The 13,210-nt window shown below is 31.8% G+C and overlaps 1 protein-coding gene across 1 annotated transcript; it reads left to right on the top strand.

Annotated features, from left to right (window-relative positions):
* Positions 1-436: 436 nt before the first annotated feature.
* On the top strand, positions 437-892 carry LOC102602109 (SKP1-like protein 1B). The gene has a single exon (XM_006341255.1). It carries the CDS (start codon positions 437-439, stop codon positions 890-892), a length of 456 nt encoding a protein of 151 aa, XP_006341317.1.
* Positions 893-13,210: the final 12,318 nt, after the last annotated feature.

The following is a 13,210-nucleotide window of genomic DNA, read 5'->3' as shown; positions in this document are numbered from 1 at the left end:
CCGCATTGTTTAGTTGTTAGATCTTTTGGAAGTTTATGAGAACTTCAGTTTTTAGCTATTTAACTTGCTTCTGTAACTTAAATGCCTTAGTTTTTAGATTAATTGCTTGGTTTGGATTGTAGTAATGGTTCTCCCACCGGAGGTTTAGTGTGGGTGCCAATCACGATGGTCTGGGTCATGACATTGAGATTTGGAAGAAAAAAAAGGCTTCCTTTTCCTAATCTTATTCGGTCACATACATACGGTTTAGATAGAATTTTCACAATTTCCTAATTTGACATTGTTTATGCAAAACTGATTCTCCCATCAAACTTTTTTTTTTCGGTTTTGAGTTCCTACTTTAATTAGGATAGTGTAAATTTAATGCTCTATAAATTAAGTCCTTCAAACCTCTCAAACATTATAATCATTTGATTCAAATATATATTGACCATCCATGTCTTCTTCCACAAAGTTCTTAACTCTAAAGACTTACGATGGTAAAGAATTTGTGCTCGACGAGGTGATAGTTGTACGGTCACAAACTATCAAGAATATGATTGAAGATGATTGTGTTTCAAACGTAATTTCCTTGCCTAATGTTTATAGCAAAATAATGACCAAAGTGATCGAATACTGGAAGAAACATTCGGAGGAAGGCGTCTCCAAAGCCATGTTGATGGATTTTGACAAGGCTTTTGTGAAGGTGCACCACTCGATTTTGCATGCTCTTATCTTAGCTGCTAATTTTCTTAATGATAAGGAGATATTGGATATGATGTGTCAAGAAGTTGCCGATAGGATTAAAGGGAAAACACCAGAAGAAATATGCAAAGAATTTGATATCAAGAATTATTTTACTCCAGAGGAAGAAGAGGAGATCTGTAAAGAGAATGCTTGGGCTTTTGAATGATTTTATAGTTATTTTCAAAAAAAAAATTTAGCATTAAAATTGTCTAATTAGCTATATCCTATTTTATTTAGTTCTATCTTCTTTTGTTCTTTTTTTTTTTTATATAGAATTGTTATTTGGTTTTTATTGCTTTATAAATTTATAAATTATGTTGAAAAGAAATTGAAGCTATTTATATTAAATTTGAAAAAAAATTATTCATCCAAATGGTTTAAAGATGAATTTGATATCTCAAAAAGAAATATCTACATTTAATTTTTTAATAATTTTGAGTTATTTTCGTTGAAAGCATATCCAATTGACTTGATATAAAGAAAAAATGTTGGAAGAATGTATAGAAAAAGCGCTATAGTCCGAGTGAGATTCTACTTGGCGCAAATTCAAATTAATTAAACTTTAATGCGGATATTAAACACTGGGTGAAGAAACTAAAAAATATTAATTGGAGGAACGTATATATGTAATCATCTTTCATTTTGCACAATATATAGTGCATCTTGCAAGGTGATAGTGGATGAGCTTAAAATATTACAATAGAAGAAATCAATTGTTACAATTGTATGAAAAAATACTAGTAATATTCCAAAATTTAGGGCAATATTTACTACCGCTTCTCAAGTAAATGTATCATTGATCAAATTCTTATTTAATTTAATGGCTGAATGTATATGTAATGTATCAATATTATATAAATAGTGTAAGATTGTATATATGTATGATCTATAGCTATACATTAGATATGTAAATAATCACAAACACAATTACATAATATTTATACATTATAACACATCTTCCTCACGAGTTGAATTTTATTCAATACAGACTAGCTTAAATCTCCTCTAAATAGTCCTAAATTATAGATATGAACAAATCTCAGTGTTTCAATTCTTTTAGTATATTATATTTTTACTAGAAATGATCAATTTAAATTTGCGGTAGATCAAATTTAAATTTGGAGATTCTAAAGCATTTAATGTATGATTTCAATGGACATCTGATTCAAATTTCCACTAAACAATCCAAAATTTAGATATTATTAGCTACTCTCAATATTTCTATTCTCTAGATATATTATTCACTCAAAATAATGTATAGTTGCGACAATGTCGAATTTTATTTATTTAAACGTACCCAATTGCCCGAAGAAGATCCGAGTAGACATAGACATAATCAGTAAATGATCAAATGGTCATTCTATTGTTTTAGTTTCTTGATTAGTTTTATCGAAAATGTAGTCAAACAAAGCGATTTTAATAACTATCAGAAATGACTCGTCTTATAGTAGATGATTAAAGAAACAATGAGTTAGAACTTTCCTTGTCACTTTAAATTATATCATTATCATAATAATTTAAGACATAATAAGTAGATTTTAAAAAGCAAATTAATTAAACTTCAAAAAGGAAAAATAATAAATTTTGGTCAATGTAATATTTCGCTTTCCATATTCCTACCACAACTTTGGAAAGTAATTAAAACCTAATACACTATAAAAGACCAAGCTAGTCTCATGTATTGAAATCATTCATTCATAGCTCTTTCTATTTTCTTTGTCATGTCTTCAGAAAAACTCATAACTTTCAAGACTAGCAATGGTGAGGAATTCAAACTCACTGAGTTGTAGCTGTGAGGTCAGAAGTCATCAAGAACATGGTACAATACATGGATTGTACTTCTAATGTCCTCCCCTTGTCTAATGTTGATGGCAAAACAATGACCAAAATGATTCAATATTGGAAGAAACATTCGGAAGAAGGTGTTACAGAAGATCAGTTAAAGAGTTTTGATCAGGATTTCTTGAAGATGAGTCAATCAGAATTAGTTGGTGTTCTCTTGGCTGCTAATTTTTTTTTATGATAAGCAGTTGAAGGAGGTAATAATCCAAGAATTTGCTGATAGGATCAAAGGGAAACCAATAGAGGAAATACGTGAATTATTTTGTATCGTGAATGATTATACTCCAGAGGAAGAGGAGGAGGTCCGTAGAGAGAATGCTTGGGCTTTTGAATGAGTTTTATAATATTTCAGTTATTTCCTTAGCTATATCCTATTTTTATTGTTATTTTATTTCTGTTAGTTCTATCTTCTGTTGTTCCTTTTTGAAGAAATATTGCTCGGTTTTGAATGATTTATAAATTATGTTGGAAAGAAATTAAAGCTTGTTATGTTATTTGAGAAAAAAATTTTTTTTTTATACTTTTAGATACGTTATTTACTCAAATCTCCTCTAAATAGTCCTAAATTATATATAATATTGTATATTCACTAGAAATGACTAATTCACATTCGACAGATTAAATTATAAATTTGAGGTTGGATCCATTTTAATGAAAGATTTCAATAGATATCCGATTCAAATAATTTAGATTACATGACCTCCTCCGTTACCCCATACAACTATGATTGGATGATAGAAATATTAAATGATTGAAATGAAGTTATAGCAGTGAAGCCGGCGGCGGTGAAGAGGAGGAAAAAGGTTGGATTTACAATAGTCCAACGTACATTAACAATTGAAGAAGTAAATAGAATTTTTTGTTAAAAAAATAGAATGAGAAATAAATGAAAATAAAATTAAAAAATAATTGGCACGTGGTAGGTAATGGTTGGTGTGTATGCACTTTCTTTCTTATACGTGAGATTGACCGAAATCTGGGATATTCTTACCACATTTAAATTATTTAAGGGAGTGCTAGGACCTTTGCAAAGTCCCAGTGTCTTTTTAAAAATGTGTTAAAGTTGAATGGGGTAATGATGCATTTTCTCTCAAAATCATAAGACCTAGAATAGTCTCTCCACTTATATCGTTCGCATTGAGAGGACAATTAACATACATACAAAATAATGTGATGAACGTTACTTCCTCCGTCTCATATTAAATATTAGACTTTTCTCTTTACATGTCTTTTAAAAAAATCATGAATAAGAAGGTTAGTTGGAAAGAAATTAAAGTTAGTTATATTATTTGAGAAAATTAGGTAGAGTCTTAATTTCCCTCTTGTTTAGGGTATAAAAAGAAACTCAATGATAGCTTAAAGATGTGTCTACAACTATTCAAACACCATTCTCCAAAGTTATAATAACTTCAGGTTTTACAAGAAGATACACAATAAAAGCTTTCTTTTACCTATCACTATCTTCCTATCTGTTACATATGTTTTGAGTGATAAAGATTGGATTTTTCAAACACCCATTAACTCCAATTACAATAAATTTTCTGTTTTTAAGCAATAGTCTCCATAAATATTCCCATGAACTTTTTTTCCCGTTTTGACTTCCTACTTCAACTAGAACAGTGAAAACCCAATGTTCTATAAATTAAGACCTTCAAACCTCTCAGACATTATAACCATTCAAATCTCCTTTCGATAATATTCTCAACAAAAGCAAATTAACATCTCTTATTCAAATTTATTTTTATCATCATGTCATCTTTAACAAAGTTCTTCAGACTTGCGATGGTAAGGTATTTGTACTGGACGAGGCGATAGCCGTAAGGTCACAAGCTATCAAGAATATGGTTGAAGACGATTGTGTTTCAAACGTCATTCCCCTGCCTTATGTCCATAGCAAAACAATGACCAAAGCAGTCGAATACTGGAAGAAACATTCAGAGGAAGGCGTCTCCAAAGACATGTTGATGGATTTTGACAAGGCTTTTGTGAAGGTGCACCACTTGATTTTGTACGATCTTATCTTAGCTGCTAATTTTATTTACGATAAGGAGATATTGGATATGATATGTCAAGAAGTTGCCGATAGGATTAAATGATTTTACTCCAGAGGAAGAAGAAGAGATCCGTAAAAACAATGCTTGGGCTTTTGAATGATTTTATAACACTAGTGTTATTTTTAATTTCTGTCTTTTTAAAAAAAAAAATTTGAATTAGAGTTGTCTTGTTAGAAAAGAAATTAAAGCTATTTATATTAAATTTGGAAAAATATATTCATCCAAATGGTTGAAAGATGAATTTGATATCTCAAAAAGAAATATTTACATTTTTTAAAATAATTTTGAGTTATTTTCGTTCAAAGCATATCCAATTGACTAGATATAAAGAAAAATTGTTGGAAGAATGTACAGATTAAGCTCTACAGTCTGAGTGAGGTCTTAATAGGTGCGGATTCAAATTGATTGAACTTTCATGTGGATATTAAACACTAGGTGAATTTTTTTTTAAATAAATAAATATTGAAGGAACGTATTTATGTATAGTCATTCTTTTTACACAATATATAGTGCATCTTGTAGGGTAATAATGGATGTGCTTAACATATTACAACAAAAGAAATCAATTATTACCATTGTTATGAAATTATACTTGTAATACTCTAAATTTTAGGACAATATTTACTACGGTTTCTTAAGTAAATGTATCATTGACCAAAATTCTTATTAATTAAATGGTTGTATGTATATGTAATATATCGATATTTTATAAATAGTGTAAGATTGTATATATGTATGATGTATAACTACATATTAAATATGTATAAATAATCACAAACACAGATATATAATATTTATACATTACAACTCATCTTCCTCACGAGTTGAATTTTTTTTCCAATACCAACTAGCTCAAATCTCCTCTAAATAGTCCAAAATTATAGATATAAGAAAATTTCGATGTTTCAATTCTTTTAATATATTATATATTCACTAGCAATGATCAATTCACATTTACAATATATCAATTTTAAATCTTGAGGTTTGAAACGTTTTAATGAAAGATTTCAATGGACATCCGATTCAAATCTCCACTAAACAATCCTAAAATTTAGACATCATGAGCTCCTCTCCATATTTCTATTCTTTAGATATATAATTCACTCGAAATAATTCAACTGCGAAGATGTCAAATTTTATTATTTAAACTTATCCAAGTGTTCGGAGAAGATATGAGTAGACACAAATAAAATTAATAAATAATCAAATGGGTATTATGTTGATTACTTAATGACCAGATAGAGATTCTCGGTAATTAACTGAAAATCATGTTATTTTTTCTATTAGAACATTTGACCAAATTGTCATTCTACTTAATTATTCCAATTTATTATATCTAGTAATAACATATCTTTTGAATTAAAATATAAAATAATGAAATTTGAATTGTAATACAATTTTTTTTGTTGAAAGATAATAGTTTATTTCTTTTAAGTTTACACTTTCAAAAAGAATTAATTGTAAGAGTAAATGGGCAAAATGTATTTTATTTATCTCAATTAATAATTTAGGACAACTATTTTCAATAATGTGGATAACTATATGGAACCGAGGGACTGGGGAGAACTAGATTAATTAATTATTTTAGTTTTTGATTACTTTTGTTGAAAATGTAGTCAAACACAACGATATGAGTGATCTTCCAATAGATGATTAAAGTGTCACATCTCGCAATTTGAAATAACTAGGAAGAAGCTAATAATTGAAAATAGTCATTTTTGGAAAGAATGAAAATCTGAAAAATTTGTTTAAGTTAGGAAAAGTTGAGTTTTGGTCAACTTCAAATGGCCATAACTCCTAGGTCTAGATGAGTTAGGTGTACTTCCAGATATGGTTGGAAGCTCTTGGAATGGGCTTTCTAACGCTGCCGAATTTGCACGATTTTGAGTTCGTATGAGTAAGTTATGCCCTTTGGAAGTTGGGCTGTTAGATTAAGGAAAGTCTAATCCGGATTTTGGAAGGGTAATTTAGTCTTTTCCTTACCTAATTATTCTAATTCATTTTTAGATTTTAATTGGGGTAAAGTCAGATATTAGTCAGTTTTAGAAAAGTGAATTTCACGCTAGGGCTGAGAAAAGAGGAGAAAAGAGGAGAAAGGAGAAGAACTTTCAAGATTCATCGATTTTGTCAAGGATAGCTTGTGGATTTCGTCGGGGGTGATCCCTACAAGGTATGTGAGATCGCATAGTGTTGAGTTAGTTCACCCACGCGCCAATCATGATTTAATTCAATGAATTTAAGTCTTTGAAAGTTTAGAAATTGAGTTCTTGATGAACATTGTTGAAGGTTTTTCTTGAATTCTTGTGGGTTGTGTTGATTGAAGTTTCTTGCGATTTGATTCATGTTTCCGGGGGAAATTTGGGTTTGAATCTATCATATATTGAGGGTATAAATGATACTAAGTGTTTGGGGAAAGAACCATTGAAGTTTAGAGGGTTTAGAGTTGAAAAACGGAGAAGAAAAGTCGTCAAACATCTGGGGAAGAGGGTGGGGCATTGCGCCAGCTAGTGCGCCCCAAAAGGGGATCTGAAGTTTAACCCTTGGGGTGACGTGCCAGCCAGCGCGCCCCAACATGTTCTCTGAAGTTTGAGGGCTGGCGCCCCGCGCCTCTCAGAGCGCCAGGAACGCCAGTTCTCCCCATTTCATAGGTCAAGTTTAAAAGTTAAGAAGCAAGTCAAAGCAAAGTTTATAAAGTTTTCAAAAGTCTTTAACGAATGTTTTAACTTTGTTTTAAGACTTAAGTTTCAAGTTAAGCAAAGAGTAATGAGTTGAGTTCATTTCTCAAAAAGCGATAAGGGAACTAAGTATTCCCAAAGAGTTTATAAATGTTTTCACATTTGAGCAAGAAAAGGAAACATCGATTCCAAGAGAGCTTTTAAGCTAAGTTTTGAGTAATTATCTCAAACCTAAGAAAGAAATTTGTTTTAAAAACATATGAGATAAGTATATTTTTGGAGTAGTATTGAGCACCGATATGGGGATGCGAGTTCATATTAACTCAAGTCTCCATAAACCATGTAACCATCATGGGTAGTAAAGGATCATATTTTTTAGATGACTCCTTAAGATGCTTTTAGCATAGACTAGTGGAACCACTAAGTTAAGCGTTCTATATGACGGCAAAGTATAGGACAGTTCTGGCAGCGTGGGCAAGACGATGTATCACCACTTAGGCTCATAGTGGTGGTTGTCGGTTAAGAGAATCTCTCACAAAAAACTGTATTACTTTGTTATATGAGTAAAATTGAGTTTGTTATTGCATTTTCTTTAACGAACTAAGTTGTTTTTTACCGTTTTATAAAGCTTTTCATATATTTCATGTGTCTTATTGCTTTATTTTGAGTCAAGTTATTTAGGGGTTGAGTAAAGCCAAGGTAAGTGCTCCTTTCTGATTCCTTCAAGCTTAAGTTGTGTTTAGCATTCCAACTCGCATACTCGTACATTCAATGTACTGATGCCATTTGGCCTGCATCTTATTATGATGCAGACGCAGGTAATCAGGATCAGCATCCAGCGTCTCGTTGATCCAGTTTGAGCACTTAGAGTCTTGTGGTGAGCCACATTGCTTCCGGAGGATCCCTTTTATTGCTTTCAATTTTATTATTAGTTCATTAGGATGTCGTGGGCCTGTCCCGACATCCATCTCAATTGTTTATAGGCCTCATAGACAGACAGTCAGTTAGTTAAACTCATTCGTCACTACTTTATTATTGGCTTATGTTTTTGAGACTTGAGGTTGCCATTTTGGCCAAGTTGAATGTTGACTTTTAAACATTCTAAGTTATGATATTATTCAAGTGAGTATAGTGCTTTTGATCATTATATATATGCATATAGTCTTCCGCTGAGTAAGTAAGCCAGGCCAAGGGTTCGCTTGGGGCCAACAATGGTTCTCGAATGCCAGCAACGTCCAGGGTGTAGGCTCGGGGCATGACATGAAGGAATAATGAATTCAGAACTTTCCCCGTAACTTTTAATTAAATTCATTATCCTAATAATCTGAGACAATTTATGTAGATTTTGCAAAGAAAATTTATTAAACTTTCAAAAAAGGAAAAATAATAACTTTTAATCTATGTAATATTTTACTTTCCATGTTCCTGTTACAATTTTGGAAAGTAATTAAACTTTAATGCACTATAAAGACCAAGCTAGCCTCATATATTGAAATCATTCATTTATACCTCTCTCCATTTTCTTCACCATGTCTTCAGAAAAACTCATAACTCTCAAGACTAACGATGGCGAGGAATTCAAACTCAATGAGTCTATAGTTATGAGGTCACAAGTCATCAAAAATATAGTACAAGACGTGGATTGTGCTTTTAGAGTCATCCCCCTAACTAATGTTGATGGCAAAACTATGTGCAAAGTGGTTGAATATTGGAAGACACACTCGGAGGAAGGGGTATCGAAAGAAGTATTGATGGATTTTGACAAGAATTTCGTGAAGATGGATCAGTCGGTTTTGTTTTATCTTCTCTTAGCTTCTGATTTTCTTAACGATAAGGAGATGCTGGATGTAATGTGCCAAGAAGTTGCTGATAGAATCAAATGTAAAACCCTAGAGGAAATACGTAAAGAATTTGGTATCAAGAATGATTTTACTCCAGAGGAAGAAGAGGAGAACCGTAAACAGAATGCGTGGGCTTTGAATGCTTTTATAAGGCTAGTGTTATTTTCAATTTTTGTTCTTTTTTTTAGAATTTGAACTGTTTAGTTAGCAATATCTTATTTTATTTAGTTCTATCTTCTGTTGTTCTTTTTTATAGAATTGTTGTTTGTTTTTATTGATTTATAAATTTATAATTTATGTTGGAAAGAAACTAAAGTTGTTTACATTAAATTTGAAAAACAAAACATTCATTCAAATGGTTGAAAGATGAATTTGTTATCTCAACAAGAAATAACTTTAATATTTTTAAAGTATAAAATATTTATGTTACTAACACACACATTTGTGGGAGAAGAGTTGGACTGAGATATAAGGATTACTAAACAGAGAACACAAGCCATACGTTCACTTTATTAATTATCACTATTGTTAGTCTTGAAAGTGTCGAGGATCTATCAGAAACGTCTCTCTACCTCTCAAAGATAGGGATAAAATCTACATACATCTTATCCTCTTCAACCCCACTTGTGGAATTAGTATTGTTAGTCTTGAAAATTGCATTAAGGAAATAAGCTAGAGTCTTAATTTCCCACTTATTTAGGGTAAAAAAAACTTAGTGGAAGCTTAAATATGTGTGTACAACTTTTCAAACACCATGGTTAGATATTACGGAAACAATATTTTTTTTCTCCTAATTGAGATTTGAAAGGAAAAATAAAGGCTTCCTTTTCCTAGTCTTACTCGGTCACATATATAGAGTTTAGGATTAAAGGGAAAACACCATAAGAAATACGTAAATAATGTGATATCAAGAATGATTTTACTCAAGAGGAAGAAGAGGAGATCCGTAAAGAGAATGCTTGGGCTTTTGGATGATTTTATAGTTATTTTCAATATTTGATTTTTTTAATATTAAAATTAAAACTGTCTAGTTAGCAATATCCTATTTTATTTTATTTCGTTCTATATTCTATTGTTCCTTTTTATAGAATTGCTTTTGATTTTGATTGATTTATAAATTATGTTGAAAAGAAATTAAAGTTATTTATAGGGGTCATTTGGTAGGCCGCATTACAAGAAATGGATCATGTATTATGTAAGGTATTATTTAGTATTATGTTTGGTAGGAATTTGGGCCTATGTATAGTTAATCCATGGATTAGTTAGTAATACACATGTTATGTAAAGACAAAAATATCCCTCAAATCATTTCAATTATTTTCTTGATTTTAAGTTTATATTTGTACTAGTAAATGTATTTAAATAAATTAGCTTACAAATTATTTAGAGAGAGTTGTTTGTTACTAAATAAATCTAATACAAATCAATACAAATTTGAAATGTGAGTTGTTTATTTGTATATGAAATTTGTGATCTTAATTGAATATATATATATATATATATATATATATATTTGTGTGATTTTCTAATTATTTGTATTTTAAACAATATAAAAAGTTACATACATAATAAAACTACAACTTGCAAGTTTTCTTAACGATAAGGAGATATTGGATTTGATCCTAGTAAACATAAACATAATTAGTAAATGATCAAATGGTCATTCTATTGTTTTAGTTTTCAATTACTTTTGTTGGAAATGTAATCAAACAGAACGATTTTAATAACTGTCAGAAATGACTGATCTTCTAGTTGATGATTAAAATGATGAGTTTCGAACTTTCCTTGTAACTTTTAATTATATCATTATGCTAATAATCTAAGACTGAATATGTAGATTTTGTAAAGCAAATTAATTGAACTTCAAAAAAGGGAAAATAATAAGTTTTGGTCTATTTAATATTTTGCTTTCCATATTCCTACCACAACTTTGGAAATTAATTAAAATCTAATACACTATTAAATACCAAGCTAGCCTCATGTATTGAAATCATTCATTCATAGATTTCTCCATTTTCTTCGTCATGTCTTCAAAAAAGCTCATAACTCTTAAGACTAGCGATGGCGAGGAATTCAAACTCGGCAAGTGTGTAGCTATAAAGTCAGAAGTCATCAAGAACTTAGTAAAAGACGTTGATTGTACTTGTAATGGCATCCCCATTGCCTACTATTGATGGCAAAACAATGACAAAAGTGGAAAAATATTGGAAGAAACATTCAGAGGAAGGTTGTACCGACTGGGTTCCGTCGTTATCGAAATGCCAACGAGGGGAAATTTGGGGCCGGAAAAACTTTTTCGTAGTATTTAGATTTTTCCAACCTTGTCCAGATTGGGAGGAAATCGGAGTCATTGAGGTGTAGGGAAATCTAGTAGCAATTTGATGAATCATTCATGATTTTGATTGCGTGGGTAGTTAGATAACTCGTTAAGGAATTCGTACGACTTTACGGAATTGAATTTGGATGAGTAGATCTCCGGGAATTGATCTTAGTGTGAAAGGTATTTTCTGAGCGTTGTAGAAATGAGGTGTGTTGTGGAATGCGGATTTGGAATACTTTGAAATTACTTTATGTTTCGTTTTGGCCGCCTTGGCGGGCGTTTCTGCCGCTTTGACGGGGCCTCTATGGCAGGGTGGTGGCCGCTGTGGCGGGCAAGACGGGACTTGAATATTTAATTAGCTCACTGGTTCGAAAATTCCGCTCTGGTGGGACTTTATGTCACTCTGGCGCCGCCGCTACAACAGAATGAGGGCCGCTGTGGTGAGCCAGACGCGACCGAATGTCGTTAATAAACCCCTAAACAACCTTATTTGACACTTTTTGGCTTTTAGATCTAAGGAACGAACCCTTGTCGATTTCTACTCATTTCTCACCATTTTTTAGGCTATATGTATGCTTTTAACTCCCCGAATCCATTTTTCGATCCGTAGAACGTAATAGAATGGGTTAACGTTGATGGGGGAGGGTTTTGTTATAGATTCTATGGTGGAAACAACCCTAAATTGGATAGTTGGGATCATGGGTTTGATCTAGGGTTCATAGATTTGTTAGCAATTCGGGTAATTAGTAATTGTTTATTGATTCTCGTATTGTATTGATTGTTTGTAGACCAAGAACAAGAGGAACGAATCCGGAAAGGAAAGGATCAAGTTTCTTAGGGTTTCAAGCTTGTTTCGAGGTAGGTGATGGTTGTGATTCTATGATTGTGTGATGTTTGTTTGTTCTTGCTTCATTATGATACTTGTATATGTATGAATGTTGCAATGTTGATCACACTTGTTGTAAATGAGATAGATGAATGATGATTGCCATGAAATCATGATGTAAATGTATGATCTTGGTGATGTATTTGTGATTGTGATTATGGTGTGTGAATGGGATCGATTGCCACATTCCGGCATAACTAACTTGGATCAGTTGCCATGTTGCGACATAAATATGGGATCGGTTGCCACGTTTCGGCATAATATTGGGATCGAGTACCACGTTTCGATATGTTAGGGTTCCGTGAGAGGACCAATGATTTGTGATAAATGTATATTGATGAGCATGTTAATAATATTATTGATGTTGATATATATGCATGTGATTATAATGTTGTTTGACTTGCTTATGTTACGCTAATGGGATAGCCGCGTGATCTTAGTAGTACACTGTGGTTGTGTACTGATTCCGCATTTGCTCTTATTTTTGTTGAGTACATGGCATCTTTAATCGGCTATTGATAGACCTCGCGTAGGAGATTAGAGATCGTCGCACCGAATCCAAGGGTGAGCCGAATCTTCCGGGCTGCCATGGAATTCTCTTTCGCCGATGTCCACCATTTTTCAGACTTAGACATTTGTTTTGTTAGTTGATTAGTTCATTAGTTGGGGTTGTGACCCTTCCTGTTTAGACTTGTTATTTCGTTAGTAGTTTTGGTACATTGACTTTCAGGTTCTAGGTTGTTTCTTCCGCATTTGTTTAGTATAGTTCTTTAGATTTCCTGTTAAAGTTTATGAGAACTTCATTAATTAGTTATTTAATCTATTTTCATAGTTTAAATGCCTTAGTTTTGGTTTAGTTGTTTGTT

This window comes from Solanum tuberosum, unplaced genomic scaffold, assembly GCF_000226075.1.
Source record: "Solanum tuberosum cultivar DM 1-3 516 R44 unplaced genomic scaffold, SolTub_3.0 scf00024, whole genome shotgun sequence".
In the NCBI taxonomy this organism is placed as follows: Eukaryota; Viridiplantae; Streptophyta; class Magnoliopsida; order Solanales; family Solanaceae; genus Solanum; species Solanum tuberosum.
Note: the sequence above shows the minus strand (reverse complement) of the source record. Positions and strands in the feature narration are given on the sequence as shown.